Genomic DNA, 25,751 nt, shown 5'->3' on the forward strand with positions numbered 1-25,751 from the left:
TGTTAAAGGAAGTTCTTCACATTGAAGGCATGTGATATCTGGTGAAACATACCTCCATGAAGGAAAGAAATTTCAGAAATGAAAATTCTAAATTGTATTTCTAATTACTTATTTAAAATCCAATTGAGTATTAAGAGGAAAATGACAGCATTTAGTGAAAATAAATAAAAACTTAATTCAGAAATTGAGAAGGAAGACTTAGGATATGTGGAAGATATATTGGGGTGAATGGAAACGCACATTTCCTGAGCCTGGCCCTGCCCACCAGAGCCATCGGGAAACCTGGGTCTTGCTGTGGTGGGCGGCGCCGTGCTCAGTAGGTCTTAATCCGGTTTTCCGTGATGGGCAGGCCGTGCTCCCGGTAGTGTGGCCTGAGGCAGCCCAGTCCCGGAGCTCGCCGTCTCTGCGGCAGGCTATGGGCTCCGGCCGGGGGTGGTGGTGACCTCCTTCAAGAGAACTTAGGCCAGCTCTGCTCGCCTCCCGGGGCCGCAGCTGCCGGCGCCCCGACCCCGCGGCAGGCCGCCGCCGACCAGGCCTGCTCCAGAGCCTCCCGGACGCAGGCGAGCCTGCCGCGGCCTCTGGCGGGGTCCCGGTCCCTCTCTCCTGGGTTCTCGTGCGCGTGGTCTCGTCTGTGCCCTCCCACAGCCTCTGTTCTCCAGGCCTACGGAAGCCGTGCGGTCACACCCAGCTGGAGGGCAGAGCCAAGTTCCCGGGGCTCCCATGCCTTGCGCCAGACCCCGGGCTGGGCAGTCCCGTGGGGCCTGGGACTTGCACAGCAGTGCGAGAAGTCTATGGTATAATCAGTCTGCCTGTGGATCGTCCCGGCGCCTCCCTCCCGGAGGACTCCTGCCGCACACCGTGCCTCCCCCAGGCTGCCGCCCTCAGAGCCCCGCCCCGGCCGGCACCGCCGACCCGCGGGGAGACCCTCAGGCTCTCGCAGGCCCGACCGTCTCTTGTGACAGTCACCACTCTCCCCTGGTCCTGCTGCACACGGCGCTTTCTTTGTGCCCTCCACGAGTCTGGCAAGCAGCAGGTTTGATTTTAAATGTGACTGCACCCCTCCTGCCCTTTGTTCTTGGACATGGGGCATCTTTTCTTGGTGGGTTCCAACATCCTCCTTTCGATGCTTGTTCAGCAGCTAGTTGTGATTCGGTGTTTTCACAGGAGGTGAGTGCACATCCTTCTACTCCACCATCTTTCTCTACAGTTAGCATACGTTTTCTCGCAATTCAGTAGAACTTTTCATTTTGTTCATAGTTTCCTTTGCTGTGCCAAAGCTTTTTAGTTTGGTGTAGTCACACTTATTTATGTTTACTTTTGTTTCTCTTGTCTGAGGACATTTGAAAGACTAATGTTAATACACTACCTATGTTTTCTTCTAGAGATTTTATGGTTTCAGGTGTTATTAAACTTTGAATCCGTTTTGAGTTGATGTTGGTATATGGTATGAGAAGGTAGTGCAGTTTAATTATTTTGCATGTAGGGGTCCTGTTTGCCCAACACCATTTTTTGAAGAGGTTGTCTTTTTCCCATTGTATATTCTTGCTTCCTTTGCTATAGATTAATTGACCATAGAAATATGAGGTCACTTCTGAGCTCCCTTATTTTGTTCCAGTGCCATAAAACTTCCTATCACTGTAGCTTCATACTGTGGTTTGAAATCAGAGAGCGTAATGCCTTCTCCAGCCTTATTCTTTCCAAAATAATTTTGGCTATTTGACGTATTTTGTGTTACCAGATTTTAAAATTATTTTCTGATTCTCTGAAAATTAGACAAAATGCCATTGGTATTTGATAGGGATTGCACTGAATCTGTAGATTGCTCTAGGTGGTATGGTTATTTTGACATTAACTCTTCCAATCCATAAGCATGGTATACTATTCTATTTGCTTGTATCATCGTCAATATCTTTCATCATCATCTTATACTTTTCTAAGTAGAGATCTTTTATATCCTTGGTTAGATTAATTCCTCGGTATTTTATTCTTTTTGATGCAAGAGTAAATGGAATATTTTTAAAAATCTGAGTTTGTTACCAGATGTAGAAATCTATGCAACAGATTCCTATATATTAACTTTGTATGCTGCAGTGTTACTGAATTCATTTAGTAGTTCTAATAGCTTGTGGTTTTTTGATGGCATCTTTCAGTTCAGTTCAGTTGCTCAGTTGTATCCAACTCTTTGCGACCCCATGAACCGCAGCACACCAGGCCTCCCTGTCTATCACCAACTCCCGGAGTTTACCCAAACCCATGTCCATGCCATCCAGCCATCTCATCCTCTATCGTCCCCTTCTCCTCCTGCCCTCAATCTTTCCCAACATCAGGGTCTTTTCAAATGAGTCAGTTCTTCACATCAGGTGGCCAAAATATTGGAGTTTCAGCGTCAACATCAGTCCTTCCAGTGAACACTCAGGACTGATCTCCTTTAGGATGGACTGGTTGGATCTCCTTGCAGTTTATTAATAAAACCAAGACTCCATTTTAAAGAAGTGATCATACTAGATGGGAGGCTAGCTTATAAAGTGATAGAGAAATTCGAGTGGCACTCAATCCCATGGTTTCAGTTCAGTCGCTCAGTTGAGTCCAACTCTGTGCAGCCCCATGGACCTCAGCATGCCAGGCCTCCCTGTCCATCACCAACTCCCGGAGTTTACCCAAACTCACGTCCATTGAGTCGGTGATGCCATCCAACCATCTCATCCTCTGTCATCCCCTTCTCCCTCCTTCAGTCGTTCCCAGCATCAGGGTCTTTTCAAATGATTCAGCTCTTCGCATCAGGTAGCTAAAATATTGGAGTTTCAGCTTCAGCATCAGTCCTTCCAATGAATATTCAGGACTTATTTCCTTTAGGATTCACTGGCTTGATCTCCTTGCAGTCCAATGGACTCACAAGAGTCTTCTCCAACACCACAGTTCAAAAGCATCAATTCCTTGGTGCTCAGCTTTCTTTATGGTCCAACTCTCACATCCATACATGACTACTGGAAAAACCATAGCCTTGACTAGACGGATCTTTTTTAGCAAAGTAATGTCTCTGCTTTTTAATGTGCTATCTAGGTTGTTCGTAACTTTTCTTCCAAGGAGTAAGTGTCTTTTAATTTCATGGCTGCAGTCACCATCTGCAGTGATTTTGGAGCCCCCCAAAATAAAGTCTGTCTCCACTGTTTCCCCATCTATTTGCCACGAAGTGATTCCATGATTTAGAGCAATAAAATAACTTCCAGTAAGTCTGCTTACCCTATATCAACCTCTTATAAAGGTAAGCAGAGTGACTCCACAGCATATTTGTGAATTCACAATTGATAACAGCCTGACAAAAGAGCAAGCATGTTCAAAAGCAAGTTATACAGTCATTCTTGTTAAACTTGGGAGGAGAACATTGCACCCACGTCACAATGTGCATCAATTTGATCTAAGGCATCTGGATCATGATCATTCAAAGAAGCAGAGGTAGACTCCCACTAGGGTGACTGCCCGCAAGGTTTCAGTTGTCCACTTAGGAAGAAAGGAGGATAGTTCTGGGCAGAAAGAACTTTACGGCTAAGGACAGGAAAGGCAGCATGCCACTTCAGAAGTGCTGCTAGGCAACGGACAACTGAGATTATGGCCAAAGGTTAAGCTACTTCTTCCTTGCCACCACCTAAAGCCCCAGGTCAAAATGCGGGCAGAGTTCTCATTCATTAAAGAAAGGGAGGTGGCAAGTTTCACTCCCCCTTTCTCCTAAAACACATATAAGCTTAGGAAAAAAGAGTTCCCCAAAAATCCAAGGGAAAAGGTACACACCCTATCGAAGCATGGGTGTGACTAAAGTTGTTCAGGGCAGAGCTAACAGCTTTATAAAAACTGTGTGGCACAGAAGAATCTAGGCAAAGCAATGGTAAACACCTTCCATCTAGTTAACAATACTGTCTATGCCAAAGAGAACCTTAAGGAAATTTAAAACACTCAGACCACCAGTTCTGGAATGTGTGAGCTTTTAGACTACTCCTAGAGAGAACAGAGACTGTTAGGAGAGTAGAGAGACCGTTATTCATTTATCTTTGAATTCTTTCAGTGTTGTGGACAGCATTTTGAATACACATTTAATAATGTTTCCTTAACAAAGAATTTGAAGGGATAGTGAAACAAAAATAAATAAGAAAAATCTAGGACATTTACAGACTATCTCCTGAAAGGAAATAACATGTTCTGAAGGCTGGTCAAGAGTGCAAAGGGCCTTAGTCAGGATTTAAATATGGTGATCTCCCTTGCCCGAATATAGTGGAACACTGGATCTTCCATGAAGACTTAACAACAATACAAATTAATGTATGGTGTAACTTTTCATGCTAGGCTATCTTAAGTTTGTTAGAGTGGCAGAATCTATGTGAAACTAGGAAGTTTTCAGTCAGTATAAAAAGCATGCTCTATCTCCTAAGACAAAATATAATCAGTCTTTAGAGGAGACAAAAAGACTTTACCCTAATTAAAATGTACAGTGAAAGCTGTCTATATGACAAAATTTGGAAAAACAAAGTTTTTCCTTACCATCTCCCTTTTAGGTAGAAAGAAGACAATCTTACCATTTCTACTTTTTAGATTAAAAAAACTAGGATTCTAAAAAGCTCAACTTTTTAGAGTGTTACTCAACACCCAGTTTAGTAAGACCACCACACAGGTCTTACCTCATTTTAGGGAGATGTCCCCAAGCTTGATGACACCCTCCACTGTCATTTCCAATATTAGAATAATAAGTGGGTGGCATCTTCAATACTAGAATCCATTTCACTTGGGTTACTTCAGTTCAGGAAAGACTACAGCATAACAGAAAAGAAAAAAATGATAAAAAGGAAAAATATTATGCTCTGATGTTACTATAACCTTCCAATCCAGTCAATAAAAAAAGAGTAAGATATATAACATTGTATCATTTCTATAGGAAATTACTGAAAAATGATATGCATAGAAATTTGAATAGGCACTAAAAATCTCTGTAAAGAAATGAATATCATGGACTTTTTCAGAGGCGAGGAGACAGACAGCCAGGACAGTGGTAGAAGGGAGACTTTCTAAGCTTTTACCTTTTTATTCTTTCAGAATTTTGAACTATGACTATATTAACTATTCAGTAAGTTAAAATCACATTTAAAAATGAAAAAAAATTATAAAAGATGAGATGACAAAGACTAAAAACAGAACAAACAATACTAATTGCCACAAACAAAAGAAACTGAGTTTGTCTGTTTTATTTAACAAATTTAGGCCATAAACTTAAATCTTCTATACACAGTATGAATGTACTACACAGGAAACTCGAAGTAAATACTAAACAGGAAATGTTTTTCTGTGGCTTCTTCATAAAACCTTGTTATCTTCTCCTTTTAACATTAGGATTGTATCTGCAAAGAAAGAAACTGAGTCAGATGATATCTAGATAAATAATGGTGCTCCTTTCACAAGTTAAAGGGCTTTCAAAATATAGACACACTTCGGCAAACAGAATGAGAATGCCAATTTTATCCCTAGGATCAAACATTAAGCGAAGACTTAAAGTAAAACATCATCAAAAATCCTGTAAAAGCTTTAAAGTAATTAATGAAAACAACAGTTTAAAAATTAATACATGTTTTTATACTTCCTCCAGACTAGCTGCAAACAGATCTCTCTACTCCCACATTAAATTTTATCATTTAACCAAAAGAGCATAATGAACCTAAAAGATAATTATGTTATAAAAAGTCTTCTCCTATAGCAACTGAACAAATGTAGTTGGGCAACTATTCTCATCTGACTATACTTATGAAAAATCAGCACTATTTGTCAACATTTTCATCAATGATTCATACTTTCAATAATGAAATTAAAAATCAAATTGGCTATGAAACAGACTCAAATTACAGTATCTCTTGGGAAAATGTTATTCCACCCTAGCCAGTGTCTACCTACTATATTGTATTTTGTGAATATTTGAGAGCTAATTATTATAAAACTTGTTGGGCCTGCAAGAATGCTGAAAATGTTAAATCTGAATTAAATTATTATTACCCATTATAACCGCTCTAACCCTCTCACAAAAACCTGCTTTGAAACTCTAATCCAGCTTCTTATTTTCATGTCTGGTATTTTACTTATCTTATTTCAAACTCCATTCATTCATAATTCTTTCTACTCAGGGCTGAAAATCTCAAAATATATCAGTCAAATTCACCCAGCTCAGGAAACTTCATTTGTCTAAATACCCCATGGTGGTGGTGGTGGTTTAGTTGCTAAGTCACATCTTACTCTTACAACCCTATGGTCTACAGCCCACCAGACTCCACTGTCCATGGGATTTCCCAGAAAAGAATACTGGAGTGGGTTGCCATTTCCTTTTCCAGGGGATCTTCTAGACCCAGGGATCAAACTGCATCTCCTGCGCTGGCAGGTGGATTGTCTACCCCTGAGCCACCAGGGAAGCCCAAATGCCCATATGTATTTTAAACATCTTGTGATACAGTGCAAGTGAATTAAGCACAAGCCTTGAAGCTATATCCAGTAGTAAAGAGGTGCTCAAGCAGTTAAAAAAAATTAAAAACAAGACAAAATATTATTTAGGTGAAGGTATCAAGTGTCTAATTTTAAAGAAAGAGGTCGAAACATTTAAACTCCATCAACAAAACTGAGTGTTATATACAACAATTCACAAGAAAGCTGAAATTAAACTTTACCTAAAGAGGTCATCAGCAAGAGAGTCTTCTTTTGCATGTTGATTTTGAACCTGTCAAAATTAACATAATTTCAAAGATTTGCTCAAGGACAAATACACAGTTAATGAAACTGCCATGCTGGTTGACTGCAAGGGTTAACAGTCGCCTGTTGCTCTGACTAAGCCATGAGAAAATCACCACGGGAAAAGAATAAAAGCAAAATATAGCAATACAGCATAACCCAAATAAAAGTACATTGGGTTGATTCGTTGGGGTCATCATACCCTGCTAAGCTAAAGAAAAACAGTGTGGACCTCGGAACGCCAGGTCAGTGCAAGTTCAGAATGCTGCTTGTGCACACACCAAGATGTTTTCCCAAAGCATATGTGGGTCTATGACCTCCAGCTAGGTGATAGCCCTTGTACAAGAAAATAACAAAGACAGTTTAAAGTAATCAATAAAATGGGAGACATGACCGGGGGCACAGGAGGCTGACTTCATGCAGCACAACAGATTCTTTCTGCTGCCAAGACACTAAATAAATGTGATGGGGCGCCAAGGAACAGGGCTCCTGATCCAAGAGGTCTCGAGTCCCCTGGTCCCATCTTCAAAACTTTCATTCTGTCTCTAGTTTCTTTTTCCCCAAACTGTGCATCGACCACTTTCAACCCCTACCTGCTCTGCGCTGGCTGTAGCAGCTGACCACATCCTGGAGGTCACCATTTCTCGCCCATTCAACAGATCCGTTCCATTTTCCCTTCATGCCAAGATTATTGCAGAAGTCCCCTAATCAAATTTATCCAGCCAATCTCCTCTCAAAGGCAACCAACACATATACTGCTAGTTTGTTAAGTTTTTAAACATTTTTTTTCCAGTAAAACCCTTTTACTAAATGAAATGTCAATGTTTTGAATCATGCCACTGCTGGAGGCCTGAGAGGATAATATTTACTCTGCCTTCAACCAGAGCAGCTCTCCTCCTCACAGTCCCAAATCAGCGCTCAGAAACTGCTACTGAATTACCTCATCCACAAAGTAATTTTGCACACAAACTCACCAAACTCCTAAAGCACCTTTGAGACTTAGGACCGAAAATACCCTGTGCTGCATGCATCCTTCCTCAAGTCCAGCTATGCTCTTACCATGTGCCATTCAAAACCCTTCAATGATTTCCCCAACCTACCAAAGAAAACACACACTCTTGAGTCTGATGACCCCTAAATAATGGGAAAGGGTCTTCATGACCTGGCTCCATTTTACTTTCTCAATCACTTCTCACCCTCTTCTTCATGAACCCTATAAAGCCAGATAAACTGAATCACACAAAAAGGCAAAACACCACCCACACCTCCCAGCAAACATACTGACCTCTCTGCTTTTGTTCATGTTTTTCCCTCTACCTAGAAATTACTTCCTTTTCCTCCTCTGTCCACATCTGACCATCTTTCAAGGTGCATTTGCTCAATAATTATTTACTGCCTCTTATGTGTCAAGGAACATGTTCTTCACCTTTAACAATGGCTTTCTGAGTCTCTTCGTTTAAAAATAAGTCTGACACTGCCATGATTGAAATGCATAACCAACAGGGTCCTACTGTACCCCACACGGAACTCTGCTCAACGTGCCGTGGCAGCCTGGACGGGAGAGGACGGACACATGCATGTGAAGGGACTCATGCCTGAGCCCCTCACAGTTCACCCGAAACTATCACAACACTGCCAACCAGCTGTACCCCAATACAAAATAAATAATTTAAGAACATAAAAACTAGTCTGATATGAAGAACTCCCACAAAACTTTAGCTATGTGACTCCTAGATTCTTATCAATTTCTACTTTCTGTTATAATTATTTGTATCACTTCTCCACTAAAGAAGTGTAAGTTCACTGAATGCAGATACTGTTTGTTTACTATAAATAATTTACATTTATGTGTTTCTAGATACTATCTTAAAACCGTTTCTAAGAAAAACTCACTTAATCTTCATATAACTTCACTACCATTTTACACTACTATCCCAATTTTAACCAATAAGGAACAGAGACTTAGGTTAAGAAAAATCAGAAAACTGTCATATGGAAGAACTGGGATTGACCAGGTCTACTTGAATAAGAGCACCGGCTTATACTTGCAGGGATTCAAACTTACCAGGATGATTTTCTATTCATAAAATGAAATGTAAAATGAAATTACATCTTTTTACATTGTCTAATAAGCAGAGCAGAACACAAATGGAAGACACAAATAGATGGAGAAATATACCATGCTCTTGAATTGTAAAAATCTATATTGTGAAAATGAGTATACCTAAATACCAAAATGAGTATTACCCAAAGCAATTACCCATTCAATGCAATCCCTATCAAATGACCAACAGTATTTTTCACAGAACTAGAACAAATAATTTCATAATTTGTATGGAAACACAAAAGACCCTGGACAGCCAGAGTCATCTTGAGAAAGAAGAAGGAACTAGAGGCATCAACCGTCCTGACTTCAGACTCTACTACAGACCACAGTCATCATATAGTGTTGGCACAAAGGCAGAAACACAGATCACTGGAACAGAACAGAACATCCAGAGATAAATCCACACACCTATGGACCCCGCATCTTTGACAAAGGAGGCAAAAATAAACAATAGAGAAAAGACAGTCTCTTCAACAAGTGGTGATGGGAAAACTGGTGAACTACGTGTAAAAGAATGAAACTAGAACACTTTCTAACAGCATACACAAAAATAAACTCAAAATGGATTAAAGACCTAAATGTAAGACCAGAAACTATGCAGGATACTCTTCGACATAAATCACAGCAACATCCTCTATGACCCACCTCCTAGAGTAATGGAAATAAAAACAAAAATAAGCAAATGGGACCTACTTAAAGTTAAAAGCTTTTGCACAATGAAGACAACTATAAGCAAAGTGAAAATACAGCCCTCAGAAGAGGAGAAAATAATAGCAAATGAAACAACTGAATTAATGTCCAAAATGTACAAGCAGCTCATACAGTTCAATACCAGAAAAACAAACAACCTAATCAAAAAGTGGGCAAAAGACCTAAACAGCTATTTCTCCAAAGAAGACATACAGATGGCTAATAAACACATGAAAAGATGGTCAACATCACTCATTATTAGAGAAATGCAAATCAAAACCATAATGAGGTATCATCTCACACTGGTGAGAATGCTCATCACCAAAAAGTCTACAAACAATAAATGCTGGAGAGGGTGTGGAGAAAAGGGACTCATTTTACAATGCTGGTGGGACTGCAAACTGACACAGCCACTGTGGAGAAGAGTGTGGAGATTCCTTAAAAAACTGAATAGAACTGCCACTGACCCAGCAATCCCACTGCTGGGCATACACACCGAGGAAACCAGATCTGAAAGAGACACATGTACCCAAATGTCATTGCAGCACTATTTATAATAGTTAGGACATGGAAGCAACCCCGATGTCCACTGACAGATGAATGGATAAGGAAGTTGTGGTACGTACACACAGTGGAATATTACTCAGCTACAAAAAGGAACGCATTTGAGTCAGTTCTAATGAGATGGATGACTCTGGAACCTATTATAGAGTGAAGTCAGTCAGAAAGAGAAAGACAAATACTGTATATTAACTCTATGTATGGGATTCAGAAGATCCTACATGCAGGGCAGCAAAGGAGACACAGACATAAAGGACAATTTTGGACTCAGTGGGAGAAGGCAAGGAGGGGATGATGTGAAAGAACAGCATAGAAACATGTATATTACCATATGTAAAACTGATGACCAGTGCAAGTTCAGTGCATGAAGCAGGGCACCCAAAGTCAGTGCTCTGGGACCACCCAGAGGGATGGGGTGGGAAGGGAGGTGGGAGGGGGTTTAGGATGGGGGTGACACGTGTACACCTATGGCCCATTCATGTTGATGTATGGCAAAAACCATCACAATATTGTAAAGTAATTATCCTCTAATTAAATTATTTAAAAAAGAAAAATCAGCTTTATATTGTACATCTCAGTAAAATTATTAAGTAAATTAGTGTTAAAAAACAAATAAATGGCATTCCTATTACTGGCATTTTTCAGTGGCTTGGGAGAACTACATATCACAGTCTTTAAAAATCCAAATCCGGTCAGGTAGAATTCAAAGAGTTATGTTTAATGCACAGAATGAAAATATCCTATATTCAGAGAGAATATGGTAACTAAGTGAAAGTGAAAACTAAGACTGGTCTGCAGTAAAAGAAGAGAAAGGTCTTAAACAAAGGCAGGGAACACAGAAGAGTAGCTAGAGCAAGCACAGGGAAATGAGATATCAAGACAGTAGCACATCCGTATAGGAGCTATGGCCATGTAGAAGGAAAAAGTCAACTTTATCTTAGCAAATTCTACTTAGAGTACCTAGAATTGCTCTAGGAAAAGAAGTAGATTTGATAGAATAAATCTAGAACACAGTCCCTCTACTAATGCTAATGAAATAAAAGAAAGACACAAGTCAGCAGCTGCACCATCATTCTCTCAGCTTCACCCCGTCCAAGAACAAATAACACTCAACAGTTATAAACTAATCAAGATGTTGATTTCAAAAACGTGGCCGTGCAAAGAACCCAAAGACTAATGCAACTGATTCCTAACACTCCTCCAACTCATTAAAAGGTGCTACAGAACTGTCCAAACCTGAGGATTCTTACTAATACTACAAATTTGGGAAAGAGCAGTCTGAGCAGGAAGAGAAAACACCTCCTGCTGGACTGCTGGGAAGCGGCTAACGGCGCAGAGAGGTGAGTAAGTGAGGCTGACACTGACCAAAGACATAGGCCGCAGGCACCCCTGACAGATCAGGCGAATAACATGAAATGCTAGGTTATCCTCTGCTGGGAAGAGACACCCTCCCTGGCACATATTTAATTCCATTCCCAGAAAGAGCAGCACATAGCTTTACCTGACCACCCCACCTCCCCAACGTCAACTCAGTGTTCTCAGGCAATAGCAAGTAGACGGGACATGCTACATGCCTTTGACTGAATATGTTGCTATAATGACAAGTATGGATGCATTGGGGTAGGAGTGATTTTAACTACATTCAATTTCTACCTCAAACTGCTTCTTTTAAAAATAATTTTATTTGTTTATTTTTGGCTGTGCTGGGTCTTCACTGCTACGCAGGCTTTTCTCTGGTTGCAGCAAGTGGGGGCTTCTCACCGAGGTGGAGCTCTAGGGGGTGTGGGCTCAGGAGTTGCGGCTCCGAGGCTCCAGAGCACGGGCTCAGTACTCGTGGCTCACGGGCTTAGCTGCTTGGCAGCGTGTGGGATCTTCCCACATCAGGGGTCGAACCCATGTCTCTTGCACTGGCAGGCGAATTCTCTACCACTAAGCCACCAGGGAAGCCCCAGACTGGTTTTAGAACGTAATCCCTGCATAAGACGTCACATGCTGTGTCACACGGCAAACAATATCTGGGCAGGTCTTTTACTTTAAATAGTGGCAAATTTAAACAAAACAGCAAAGCCACTCCACATCCAGATGGGGGGAAAAAAGAGAGAGGCGAGAACAGAACATGCCAAAGACAGGTAAAGAACTTGGTCTGCAAGAAACAATAACCCATGAATAAAAGAATGTATCTCTTAATTATGTAATTAATAAGAACATGAAAGTAAAAAAATATGAACAAAAAAGTTAAATGATAGGAAAAACACAATGAAATGAAATGGCAATGAATGCTAAGTAAACAAACTGAAACTGTAATGACACCATTTCAGAATTAAGAAATAGCTAACACGGTTTCCACTGTTATAAATGTTGTATTAAGTAGTGTCTTCTGTAATTCTCACAAAAAGCCTGTGAAATGGAGGTACTATTATTGCTCCCATTCTGCATAGGAGGAAACAGAGGAATAAAAAAATAATGTTTAAATGGGTAATTAGTATTTTAATTATTTCTAATTAGGTATAATGAAATCAAGATCACATAATATAGCTGGTGAGGAGTAGAACAGATGCAACTGAAATCTGAATTTCTGATATAGTTAAAGAGCATAAAGAAAACCACAGTGAATGTAGAAGAAATGGATGTGAAGCAGGTGATTTAACAAAGGAGAGTAGTGCCTTAAGCGTAGGGATCCCAGCAAATATAAAAATGTCTTTAAGGAGGTAACAGAAAAGTTCTTTGAAATAAAAACCTGCATTTAAGCCATAATAAAGCAGAATACAAGTCCTGAGACGTTACCAAGTACCAAAGCCAGCTTTCGTCCTGACATGTGGGGGTCTGCAGACCACAGAAACCCAGGCTCTCCTCTGACATCTGTGTGGGGAATGAGCATTATGAAAGAAAACCCAAGACAAGGAATAAAGGACTCCAGTATTAAAGGGTGAAACGGGAACAAACTCTACAGCACACAAAAATGCAGCAAATACACTTGCTTGTCTTGACCCTGATACAAACTGAAAGAAAGGAATTTTTAAAAATCTCACTAAGTTTATAATGACAGGTTAGCCTTCACTCAAGCTTTGGGTCCGAATATGTATTAACTAGCTGAATGGTTCAAAAACATTACAAGCAGAGATTAAAGGAGTCTCGTATTTCTGGAGGAAATAAACCTGAAATTAGACTTAAGGATTCCCAACAGATCAAGTTCCCAAGGAAAAGGAGCAGTTCACATTCAAAGATGACAAAATATGTACTTGGAAACAAGGCACCCTGAGAGAGAACTAGATTAAACATATCAACACTTAGGTGCTGAAAATAAAACAGCAGCTTTAAAATATCAGGGAACAAGAGTTAGAAATAAATGAAATGCGCTTTCTGAAATGAAACCATGCAGTATGTCGAGTGAAAACTCAATGGATGAGTGAAATACCAACCAGACAGATCTGATGAGAGAAATACTAAACCGGAAGACAATCTGAAGAAATTATCAAAAGTAAAATCCAAAGAAACGAAGGAGTGAAATATCTAGAAAGGAGGTGAGATACAGTGAGGAGAAACAGGGACTTAGGTCACATCAGAGAGCACGAAAGTGACATCGCCCCTACTCCCTAATTACCAAACAGCCTGCTGAGACGATCAATGGAGCCCAGGAACAGTGGATAATCAGGCAAAGAACCAAGAAGACGACTTTCTAACTCTGGATGTGGACTTTGATTATCTCTCAATTCAGTGGTCATGTGTTTCTGAATTCTTAACTGCCAAGTAGTACTTCTGTACTAAAAGACTCCTCAATTTAATGAATTTTTGTTCAATTCTTCAGTTTAAAAAAACGGGGTTGCAAGAATTATGGATCAGGTGGACAGTCCTGTTATAGAATATATATACACTGGGACTCACAACACCCAGAAAGTAAAGGAAGCATATTTTTGTATTCTCTCCTCTGAGTTCTCATTAGAGTTTATAAATACATGCAGCTGATTATCTGTAAAACAGTGAAATTTTGGAAACCACAGCCTAACATGGAGAGCTGTATAGCTGTTCATATTTTCCCAAAAAGATCAATTTTATAACTGAGGTATGGGTTCCTGAGGCTTAGGCAGCAAATTAGTTCTAGATATGATCAATAAATTTAGAAGTCCCTTAAAGAAGCGTTATGGAAAGGTGCAAATTAATCTTAATTCTCTGTAACTCAGGAATTTTTCTGAATAACCTTAGGTCACTTATCTTAAGTTTGGTTTTTAAGAAGAATTTGCTCTAAGGAAATCACAAGGGATCAAATAATCAAACAAGTTACTGGGTCTGGGTTCCTACTAACCTCCATTTCTTGCCTCAACCACTCTTCTAATTCTGTATTCTTTCGAGCATGATGAGCTATTAGATCTGATCCTCCAATGATGTGTGGAAGTTTTCCTGCTCCAGGAAATGTGACCTGTTAAACAGAAAACCTTGTTAAATGCACTAAAAAATTAAGACAATCATATTTAAAAAAAAAAACCACAAAAAGCCTTAAAAACACAAAGACTGTAAATCACATGTAAGTACTAAACATATTTATATCATATAAATTAAAATGAGTGAAAGAGAGCAGAAACAGTCATTTCATTGATTTGAGTATACAGAGAAAAATTCAGACAAATCTTTTCATGAGAGGCAATCCCTTTAAACTTCTTTTTGTATAAAAATTAAATTTCTTTCAGTCTCAAAAAATTTCCTTGGCCAAGGATATTAGTATTTTTAAGGGCTTTAAATTTTTCTGAACTATTTTCCAGAAGTTTGTACTGCTTTACATTTTCACCACTCCCGTGCCACCAGTGAATATTATATTGCTTTTTATGTGGTTAGCTTCATTAATTAACAAATTTAGTATGTCTTTTGCATTTTAATTTAATGAGATTTTGTATTATGATATTGAACACGAATGTCCCTGTGCTATTCATGTGGGGTGGAAAATAAGTGGGAGATATTTCCCATTGTCCACTCTAAGTAGAAGAGATTTTTCCTGTTAAATGGCGTTCGGAACACTTTAATAATATTATAATACTCTAAATGGCTCTAAAGTCATAGGCAGAAAACTAATGTTAATAGTAGCTCACATTCAAGAGGAAAAAACTACAACACCCTGTAGTCACGGCAAAAATCATATAGATCATGTTCTAGAGAAAAGCAGTCTTTCACAGAAGTCACTTGTGAAAAAATTACTATATTCTGATCAAATGCATAAGCAAAACCTAGCAGGTCAATAGTAGTATGGAACAAGAAACAAAACACCCTAGAATAGACAACAAAAAGAATACAGACGGGATGAAAAATATTCTTTCAGCACTCCATGCTTTCATTGCTGAGGACACAGGTTTGATTCCTAGTTGGATACTAAGATCTTGTAAGCTGCACTGAGCAACCAAAAGATGACCAAAACAGGAAAGAAAGAAAAAGAACTAGGAGGATCCTAGTCAAAAGCCTGCTGTGTAAGGTAGAAAAAAACAGGTAAACAGCATCCTTTAAAGAATTCAACCTTAATAGTTTGTTTTATATATTAAGTGTCAGTGTATGTACTTACTAGAGTAACTTTTAACTGTTTTAAGCAGAAGAAATAGCATCAGTTTTCAACATAAACCACTTTTATTACTATTTAGTATACTTCTAAAAATATTTCAAACACTGCATTCTTGTTGCATTTTAAAGGAATACATACCTTTTTGAATTTCTTGAAATTCTTTAGTTCACCATAATCATTATTCACACTGGATGCACTTCTGGAGGTGGAGTTATGAACCACCAGTGACCGAAATTCAGTCAGTAACACTTTCCTCGGAAGCATCTCATCACCATCCTGAAGTTCACCATTGTTCTTAAACAGTGTTAAGATGGATAAAATAAGAAGGAAAAGGAAAATTACTTGTCACTTAAAGAACTTTTAGAAAAAAGTTCAAATATCTGAAAAAACAGTAAATAAAAAAAAAGGTTTATTTCTGACATCTGAACTTTGTACTTGAAATCAAATCTTATCTATTTCAAAACCAGAAAATTACTCAAGTAGTATTTCTGACTCTAACTTCAGAAACATTTATAACACACTCATGTATGACAAAAGACTAAAAAGCCATAAAGTATTTGAAATTTAATAGCATATTCTAGTAAAAATCATCCCAATAAACTATTTATCTTCTTGTATACATTTTCTTGGCAAGAAACAGTTTGCTTCTTTTCATTAAAACCATACACTGGGATCATTATATTATCCATTCTACAAGTTATCTGTACTATGCTGAAGTTTTCTTGATTTTCAATAATTTATGTTTTTTATTGGTTTGGACACCTCAAAAAACTCAACCGCTAATTCTGGGCACACACCACCTCATTAACTGAAAGCCACTTTTTAAATTCCAGATTAACAATTATTTAATCAGTGTGAAGATTCCTTTCTGTTGCTGGAAGAGATTCTTTATGTCATTTACTATTAACCAAGTAGCTACATATCCATGTTCTTACAGCTGCCCAAGGCTGACCATCTTAGGTTTTTAAACTGCTTAACTATATATCCATCTGCAAGCTGCCAACAGGACTAAGATAAAGACAGTCAGGAAGAGACGAAAAAATAGAAAAATCAAAAGAAAAGGTTCATGTGACAGTGACGGAATGTAATCAGGAACTCTAATGACAATAGCCTAATATTTTTGTAGTTTGTTCTAGAGTTTACAAATATTTCATATCCATTACTCTATTTTATATAAACAACAACTCTACTGTAGAAATGTCCAGTGTCTTTATAAACAGAAGACCTGAAGCTCATAGATGTGAGAATGGCCTATTGAAGGCCTCACATCTGTGGGGTGGAGGGCAGAGAGTCATACTCCGGCTTCCTCCACATGCTTTTTGCTATGCCGTGCTCATAGTGTGATCTGTCCATTTCCAGAGGAAGTATAATCATGAAATAGACCAAAATTATAGAAACAGAATCAGCTTTAATTCTAAGAATGAAGACTCGTAGGAAAAAATCAATGAAATGACAGTCAATATAAGTCAAATCTTTATAAAAATTAAAAAATTCCTCACAGATGGCTCTTTAGTTGACCAGAGTGATTCTTTCTTGAGCTCACACTTCTTCTCAACTTCATTTTCTTGCTAAAGAAATAAAAAATATTGTTCATAAGAGTTACAAGATGGAACCTTTCTGAAAACCTTAGAGATTATTCATGTTCTTGATCTACGACTTTCAAGTGTCTTTCCTAGAGAAACTATCAGATGAGAACAGAAATATATTTAGAAAACGACTGTAGGATGAGCTATAAGAGTAAAGAACTGGAGGCAATCTAAGTTCATATAAGTTATGTAAAGAGTATAATATGAGAAATGATCATGATATAAAGGAATTACAATGGCTATAAAATTGCATCAACATTTGAGTCCAATTTAAAAAATAAGATTTAAAAACGAAAATGCCAAAATATTAACTGTGGTTATCTACAGAGGATAGGACTATCAACAAATTGTTATATTTTTATTTTTCATATTTCTACATGATTGTGTATTACTTTTATAGTCAAAAACAAAAACAAATTTTTAAGGAAGTCTATCTAAATTTATTTAGAATTGAATGTTAAATATCCTTAATCCAGAAAGAGTTATTTTAATTGTTCAAGGTATTTATCTATAAAAAAATGGAGACTTTCTTGCATAAAATCATACTATCCTTCATACTCATAGCTCACATATGAGATAAAAATACATTACACAGATAGCTTTCTAATACTTTCAATAAAAACTACAAACCCTTTGATTACAATAGGGTAGCATATCATTTTACATCAAATTTTCAATGATTCAGTAATAAAAATGCAGAAAAATGTTAACAATAAAGTTGAAAAGAAAAAGCAAAATGTACTCTGAGCTTGCTTAGAGACTAAAGAAATTAATGTTATTTATCAGTAGTAAGATTAAAAATGTCTATTCCAAGGCAACCACATACCCTTTTAATGAGTATTTTCACACACATCACCCACTGTCAGTTGTTACCACAATCACATTTTAACCCCCTATGTTTTTTCCCCATTCTGTCTTACTACCTCAAACCTGCTCATCCCCTTGAGCAAGTTTTTATTTCCTATCTCAGAGAATCACACTATAAAACCATACCCAGAGCCTTGGACTGTAAACTTGGGAATTTTCCAATACTTTTTCCTCTCTCCTCATTTCTCTTACTAAGTCAATCACCAAGTCCTAGAGATTCTACCTCCTAAAGTTCTATGAAACTTATCCTCTCAGACTGCCTTTCATGTTAGCACGCCCAATGTCTAGAATGAATGAATGACAGTTTGAGAAAGCTGACAAAGGGAACAGCCAAAAGAATAGGGTGAACCAAGGATTTCTGTCCCAGTTGTCAAAACCTACGTGAGTCAGCTTGGCAAGTTACATAACTCCTACTGTCAGTGTCCAAGTCTGTTCACTGCGTGGAGTACTACCTCAGTGTACGCTGCAGCAAACAGCATGATGGTATCCAGTAAATGACAGGTATAACTGCCAGGCTTTCAAAGATGCTATAGGCTTGCCTAGTGGCTCAGACAGTCAAGAATCTGCCTGCAGTGTGGGAGACCCAGGTTTGATCCCTGGGTTGGGAAGGTCCCCTGGAGGAGCAGGGCATGGCAACCCACTCCAGTATTCCTGCCTGAAGAATCCCCATGGACAGAGGAGCCTGGTGGGCTACAGTCTAGGGTGTCACAAAGAGTCAGACACAATAGAGTGACTAAGCACATAGTTGTTTAAGAGACGAGGAAACCTTAATTCAAAATAGAAGGGTAGAAATGAGGTGAAGAAGAGATTTCTGTGGACAGTGGGTGCTGTTAGGAGGAATGTTAACGAGGATGTGGAGTCATGTCGGCATTTTGTGAAGACTGGGGAATTGAAAGCAAAGCCAAGACTCTGGGACAGCTGTCATTCACATGAGGATAAACCCCTAACAGGTATCTAGCCAACAGCTTTCTGTTTTAGCTTATAGGAACTCTTACAGACATGCTAGAATCCATATTTAATCCCCAAACACAAAAATGACTGTTCTGATATCAATGTATTTTAGAAAACACCCTTCTGATATACAGCTGAGGAACCCAATGCCGGAGAGAAGCATCATAATTTTGCCTTCTTGAGCTTCCCTGGTGGCTGGGTGGTGAAGAACCTGACTGCAACGCAGGAGACGTGGCAAGAGCCACAGGTTCAACTCCCGCGCTGGGATGATCCCCTGGAGAAAAAAATGGCAACCGACTCCAGTATTCTCGCCTGGATTTCCTTTTTCAAAAAAGTTTTTAAAAATTATCTTACATTGAAAGCAAAAATACCTTTGTTAACAAGGTTCTTACTAAAAAAGTATAAAAATATTGATCTAACTTTAGTATTTCCAGAAGCATGTCACAATCAAGTTGCTACTCACTCTCCAAAAGTGTGCTACAACCTATTTATGTTGTACCATGTTATTCAAAATGTCACGAGTTCTTAAAAACAAGGACAAAGGAAATTATGCAGCAGAATCATAGAGCAAAATAAAATAATTATATTCCCTGGTATCATTATACAGCATATAAACCTTGGCATTAAATGAAAGGTTTTTCCAGGTCCACAAAAAACTGTTAAATGGTTCTCATACCACTGGAGGGTATACGGTGCTCACTTCTTGTCTCTCCCATTCTGGGCCCTAATGCCCAATTCCTGGGGTGACATGAGCCCTGGAAGAATGTGTGGTCAAAGCACTTCATTGGAATTAATTAGCAGACAGGACTGACCAATGTATTCTGCGACTAAAACTACAACTCTGTCAGACAGACCTGTGGTACTGCCGAGTGGTGGACCCATTTGCAAAAGAATTTAAGAAAAAAAAAAAAAAAGCCTATTAAAAAAGATATAAAGTATGTAAAAGGACAAGAAGACTAGAAGAAAAAATTAGAAATAAATATAGGAGGATAGGGTCCCACAAGGCAAAGGCATTCCCAAAGTGACGTAAATAGGGCCTGACTTTCTAAAGACTGTAGTATTATGTACTAGCCTGAACACAGATTCTTGTACAGTCTAGAGCTGAAGTGACAATGAAAACTCAGAGTGAAAGTAGAATAAATATATCTAATAAACATCTTTATAAAGGGATATAAATTTATTAAGCTTAGGACATCATCCCTTGGATTTCATCAAATGCCATATTAAACCAACTTATCTAATTCACCACTACAATGGAAATTGCTACAGAAGTGACTTATAGGATATATAAACCTCTTGGTTCAATTAATCTTTTCTGTAATGTGACAACTAATCTTAAAACTTTGATAATAAAGGACTTGTCTGTCTTTGAAGTTCTCCATCTTGCTAACAGATATCTCAGTATCCATTCTCTTTCTCCCTTATTAATATAACTTTTATATTAATTAAGGGACAATGTTGTCCTAAGTATGTACTAAGTTTAAAGCATTTCCCAGACCCTCTTGGAGATTGAGGGTTAGGGCTGGGGTTGGCAAAGACCATAAGTAAATCCTGACCAACAATCAAAGCTGTCAAGTGGGGTTTCTGAGAAAGCTCCTTAGAATGAACTCAAGCGGGAAGCCCTTTACCCTGTTGCCTTTCCACCTTCTTCTTCCTCCCAGGCAAGTTGACCTGATGGCCAGAAATGCCATCTTATGAAGCAGAAAGATAGACACCTAGGAAATTAATACCAGCAGCTACCAAGCAGCTTTGGTTACCTACCTCTGGGCATCTTCTATAGGAAAAAAAATAACCCTATCTTATTTAAGCCACTGATCTTAGAATTTTTAAAGACAGCAAAAGAATTATTAACTAATACAATGCAGGAATTTTTTCTGGAAAGAAAACTGGACATGCTGAATCAAGATCTCTGGGCCTTTGGTCTGGGAATCCTTATTTTTAAAAGCTCACCAGGTGATTCTGATGCACTGGTCCAAAGTGGGTATTAAGTATTCACTCATAAGAAGTAATGAACAATGAGGACTTTTTCCTTCATGTGAAGATACCAGTATATAGGCTAAGTGAACTGAAAGTTGCTCAGTCGTGTCCAACTCTTTCTGACCCCATGGACTATACAGTCCATGGAATTCTCCAGGCCAGAATACTGGAGTGGGTGGCCGTTCCCATCTCCAGGGTATAGGCTAAGCAGGACATATATTCCGATTCTTCAGGAACAGTTACAGATTTATATAGTGCTTGATACACACCAGGCTCTCATCCTCAGTCACTCAGTCGCGTCTGACTCTGCGACCCCGTGGACTGTAGCCCACCAGGCTCCTCTGTCCATGGGACTTGCCAGGCAAGAATACTGGAGTGGGTTGCCATTTCCTACTCTGGAGGATCTTCCCGACCCAGGGATCGAATCTGTACCTCCTGCATTTGGCAGGCAGATTCTTTACCACTGCACCACCCGGGAATCTTCAGATTCTCAACAAACGCTTATCAAATTGTTGCACCTGTGCTCTCACCTAATGCAGTAACTAATCTACAAACAGTAGGCTACTTAATAACGCATAAAATATGAAATAATCTAAAAAATAATCTTTGCTGTCTTAGAACAAAGTGACTAAAACAAATTACCAATATTCATGAAAAGAGAATGGAACATTAAAGATAAAAATGAAAATTAAAAATCTCTAATGATGTTATACATGCTCAATCTTAAAAATTTATTTAAGTAGATACTTTGTTTTGCTAACTTGCTTCATCTCTCAGTGCCTGTTTACTCTATTAAAACACCTCCTACACTTAACATCATGGCCAAATGTCTGATATAATAAAATAGTACAGCCTGGAAATCTATTAAAACAATCATGAATAACAATTTTAGTTGTTGTCATCTATTATAAATAGTCAAAGAATCATTGTATTTTTAACATTTACTTTATCAACCAACAAACTCTTATACTTAATACGGGGTGTAGAAGATTCTAATTTTTCCCCCCAAATAAACAGAAGGACTGCTTATACTGTCAATACAAATATCTAAAGTGCTTTTTAACATTCTAAGTTCCTATTTGCAATACTTCTCAATAAATAATGTTACTTACAGATATTTTGTTACTTTCTGGTATTGTTTCATCATTAAAAGTGACATTTGCTTCTATGTCCAATCTTGGCCTTTTTCTAACACTGATATCTTCTTCTTGTTTTTGAACTTTCACTTCGCTTTCTAACTCTAGTTCTGTATCCTTGAATAACTCTTCTAATACTTCATCTTCTATGGCTAAATCATCAATTTCTTTTCTTTTTTTTGATTTTAGTTCTTCTGTAAAAAGAGACTCATTGGCAAAATTTTTCACAGTGAGTTTTAAATTGGTATCTGCATATGAATTATCTGGGTTTTTTTCCACAAGCACATTCTGAGATAGGTGTTCATCCTTATTTTTCCTTATCGATGATGTAGTTGGTTGTGTTTGTTCTAAAAGAGAACAAGACATTTCCATTCTTGCTGATTTGGATAAAGACATTTCTTGATTTTCTTCATCCCTTTCCCTTGGGTTCAAAAAAAGAGAGAAGAAAACAAGAACAGAAAATGAACACAGCTAAGTAATTTTTTAGCTTGGCAATATTCACCCTCTTCTTCATTTAATTGACAATATTCCTGGTTTTAATGATGAACAATCTCACCAGAAATAAAAAAAGTAGACATCTGAAAATAGTACATAATTCAAACACACTTGACTGTTTTGATAGGGTTGATCAATCCCATAGCTTAAATAATAGACAGATGTTTATCTTCTTTTTTAAAAGTTGCAATAGTTGATGAATCAGTGTGAAGGAAAAGGTAGAATAATATAAAATACAAAAGACTTGTCTGGAAAAAAACAGCTTACTTTGTAATGTAGGGAACTTGTGAGCAAGGAAAAATTGCCCTGGGACTAAAACCTGTTCAGTTCATGAGAGCCATATTCAAGATAGTAAGTTGAAGTGGCTAAATCCAGCATATAGTGTAAGACTATATGTGTGAATATATGACTAAGTATATTCCATACAATACTAAATTCACTCCGTAAGTGCTGAATACTTAGCTCATTTAAACGGTACTGAGGCCCCCAGAGGACACACAAACTGGGTCTGCTCTCCGGTTTACAAGAGGATGTTGAACTGAACCAGTTAAGAGTGATACCTTAACGAGGCATGTTGAACTGGACCAGTTAACAGTGATACCTTAATGAGGCATGTTGAACTGGACCAGTTAACAGTGATACCTTAATGAATCTAAACTAATGTCAGGGTCCAGATCAACCAACCAAGAGGTTTTTGTAATAATCCAAATAATCAGAGTTTGAATTAGAAAGATAGCAACACAAACAAATAGAAAGAGAGCTATTTATAGACAATTAAAAGAAGAATCAGCGCTACTGGTTTGGGGAGGCAGAGGAGAAAGAGTCAAAGATGTTGATACAGTAAACTGCTAACAAAATTACATATACAGTGCAATGACAGGGGTGAAAAAGTTTTACGCCTATGATTAGGGAGAAAAGCAGATTTCTGTGGAAAAGTAGGAGTGATATACTACTAAGTCAGGACCAAATATACTGACCATTTATAACCTGAAATGAAACATACATAGTAGGAAGAAAAGAAGTCCTCAATGGGAGCAAAGTCAGAGAGGCAAAAAAAAGAAAAAGAAAAACTGAGACACTACCACAAAAAACCAAGAAGAAGTCATAAAGAGAACAAAGGCTGAAGAGCTGAGTGTTATCAAAGGGCCACTAGAGGTGTGAAGTGTGTCAGCAACTACTTTTAAGGATGTCAGGTCATGATGAAACACGGTCAGTTAAGAAATATTTCATACAGAAATGGGAACAATAATGTCCTCTTATAAGTTTAACAGTGAATTTAAAAGATAGAGAGCAGTAGCTTCAGGAAGAAATCAAGTCAAGGGAAGGTTTTAAAAACTAAAAATGAGATAGAGTCTTTGAATATAGAAGAAAAGCACCTAGAAGAAGATACTAAAGGTGCTAGAAATTAAGGATAAATGATGCAGCGTGGTCCTAGAGGGAATGAGAGGCCTAACCAACAGAAGCAGGTAGGGCAAACAACTCAGGCGTGGGAAAGCTTCTCAGAAAATGAAACAACAGAAGGAAAAAATGGGAGAAAATCTATCTAATGAACTCAGTGACTCTTGAGAGCCCCTTGGACTGCACGGAGATCAACCAGTCAATCCTAAAGGAGATCAATCCAATCCTGAATATTCATTAGCAGGACTGATGCTGAAGCTGAAGCTCTAACACTTTGGCCACCTCATGCAAAGAGCCACCTCAGTAGAGACCCTGATGCTGGGAAAGATTGAAGGCAGGAGGAGAAGGGGACGACAGAGGATGAGATGGTTGGATGGCATCACCGACTCCATGGGCATGAATTTGAGCAAACTCCAGGAGATGGTGAGGACAGGGAAGCCTGGCGTGCTGCAGTTCGTGGGGTCGCACACAGTCGGAAACCACTGAGCAGCTGAACAGCAGCAGCAGAAGTGAACTCACGTAAGAAGGCCATCATACAGAGTGAAGTAAGCCAGAAAGATAAAGACCAACACAGTACACTACGCGTATATATGGAATTTAGAAAGATGGTAATGATAACCCTATATGCAAAACAGAAAAAGAGACACAGATGTACAGAACAGAATTTTGGACTCTGTGGGAGAAGGCAAGGGTGGGATGTTCAGAGAGAACAGCATTGAAACATGTATGTTATCTATAGTGAAACAGATCACCAGCCCAGGCTGGATGCATGAGACAAGTGCTCGGGCCTGGTGCACTGGGAAGACCCAGAGGAATCGGGTGGAGAGGGAGGTGGGAGGGGGGATCGGCATGGGGAACACATGTAAAGCCATGGCTGATTCATGTCAATGTATGACAAAAACCACTAAAAAAAAAAAAGTAAAATAAAATAAAATATCAAAAACAAAAAAAAAGGCAATGTGGACATTTCTGAGAGGGAATAAGCTCAAAGGGCCACAGCTTTCTATAGAAGCATACTTACATAGAATATGAACTTAGTACCATTCTACAATCATAAAACAAGTATTTTTAGAGGCATAAAACACTATTATTAAAAATTATACCTTTTTTTGGCAGAGGTAAGCGGCTGAAAATAGTCTTTGATGGAGTTGGTTTGCTGATGCTGAGAAGGCCAACCTCTACTTTTATTTACATGTGGGAATTTAGTCGGTGAAAGCTGATAGTCTGGGATTTTCATCCTAACCAGAGTATTTGACACTATATTATTATTAGAGCTTATTTTGTGGGGTTTCTTCACAGTGGACGTTTCTTGTGAAAGTATTCTACATTTTGGTTCCATTCCAAATACTTTCATTTCTTTTGGTCTTTCACTCAAATCCATACTGCAGCAAAAGAAAAGAATGTATGGTAAACAATCAAATTTACAGCAATTTTTATCCAGAAATAAAGTCCTTTAAATAGTACTAATATAATACAGCTTTAGAATGTAGTTGTCTTGAGATAACAGTTTATTGAATACATTTTATAATATATTGTTCAAGAAAGCAGCTCCTTTGACATCAAAGCTCCCTGAAGATAGATGACAGCCTTCTCTCCATCCCCTACAGCACATGCTGTCAGGCATGCTCTATAAAAAACTGCCAAACACACATGAAATAATAACTCTGTCTCTTATTATAAATTAAGCCATCATA

The 25,751-nt window shown here is 38.4% G+C and overlaps 1 protein-coding gene across 4 annotated transcripts in view; it reads right to left on the minus strand.

Annotated features, from left to right (window-relative positions):
• Positions 1-5,213: 5,213 nt before the first annotated feature.
• Positions 5,214-25,751, minus strand: part of NBN (nibrin) — a 57,124-nt gene continuing 36,586 nt past the window's right edge. For 3 of the 4 annotated variants that reach the window (XM_065903059.1, XM_065903056.1, XM_065903058.1), the window contains 7 exons: positions 25,161-25,439; positions 22,141-22,585; positions 17,147-17,215; positions 15,786-15,941; positions 14,409-14,522; positions 6,690-6,739; positions 5,214-5,381 (listed from right to left, as the gene is read on the minus strand). In XM_065903059.1, the coding sequence (XP_065759131.1) occupies positions 5,351-5,381; positions 6,690-6,739; positions 14,409-14,522; positions 15,786-15,941; positions 17,147-17,215; positions 22,141-22,585; positions 25,161-25,439 (1,144 nt within the window). In that variant the 3' untranslated portion in view covers positions 5,214-5,350. The remainder of the gene's footprint in view (positions 5,382-6,689; positions 6,740-14,408; positions 14,523-15,785; positions 15,942-17,146; positions 17,216-22,140; positions 22,586-25,160; positions 25,440-25,751) is intronic. The other variant, XM_065903057.1, reaches the window with a different exon arrangement.

This window comes from Muntiacus reevesi, chromosome 12, assembly GCF_963930625.1.
Source record: "Muntiacus reevesi chromosome 12, mMunRee1.1, whole genome shotgun sequence".
Lineage (NCBI taxonomy): Eukaryota > Metazoa > Chordata > Mammalia > Artiodactyla > Cervidae > Muntiacus > Muntiacus reevesi.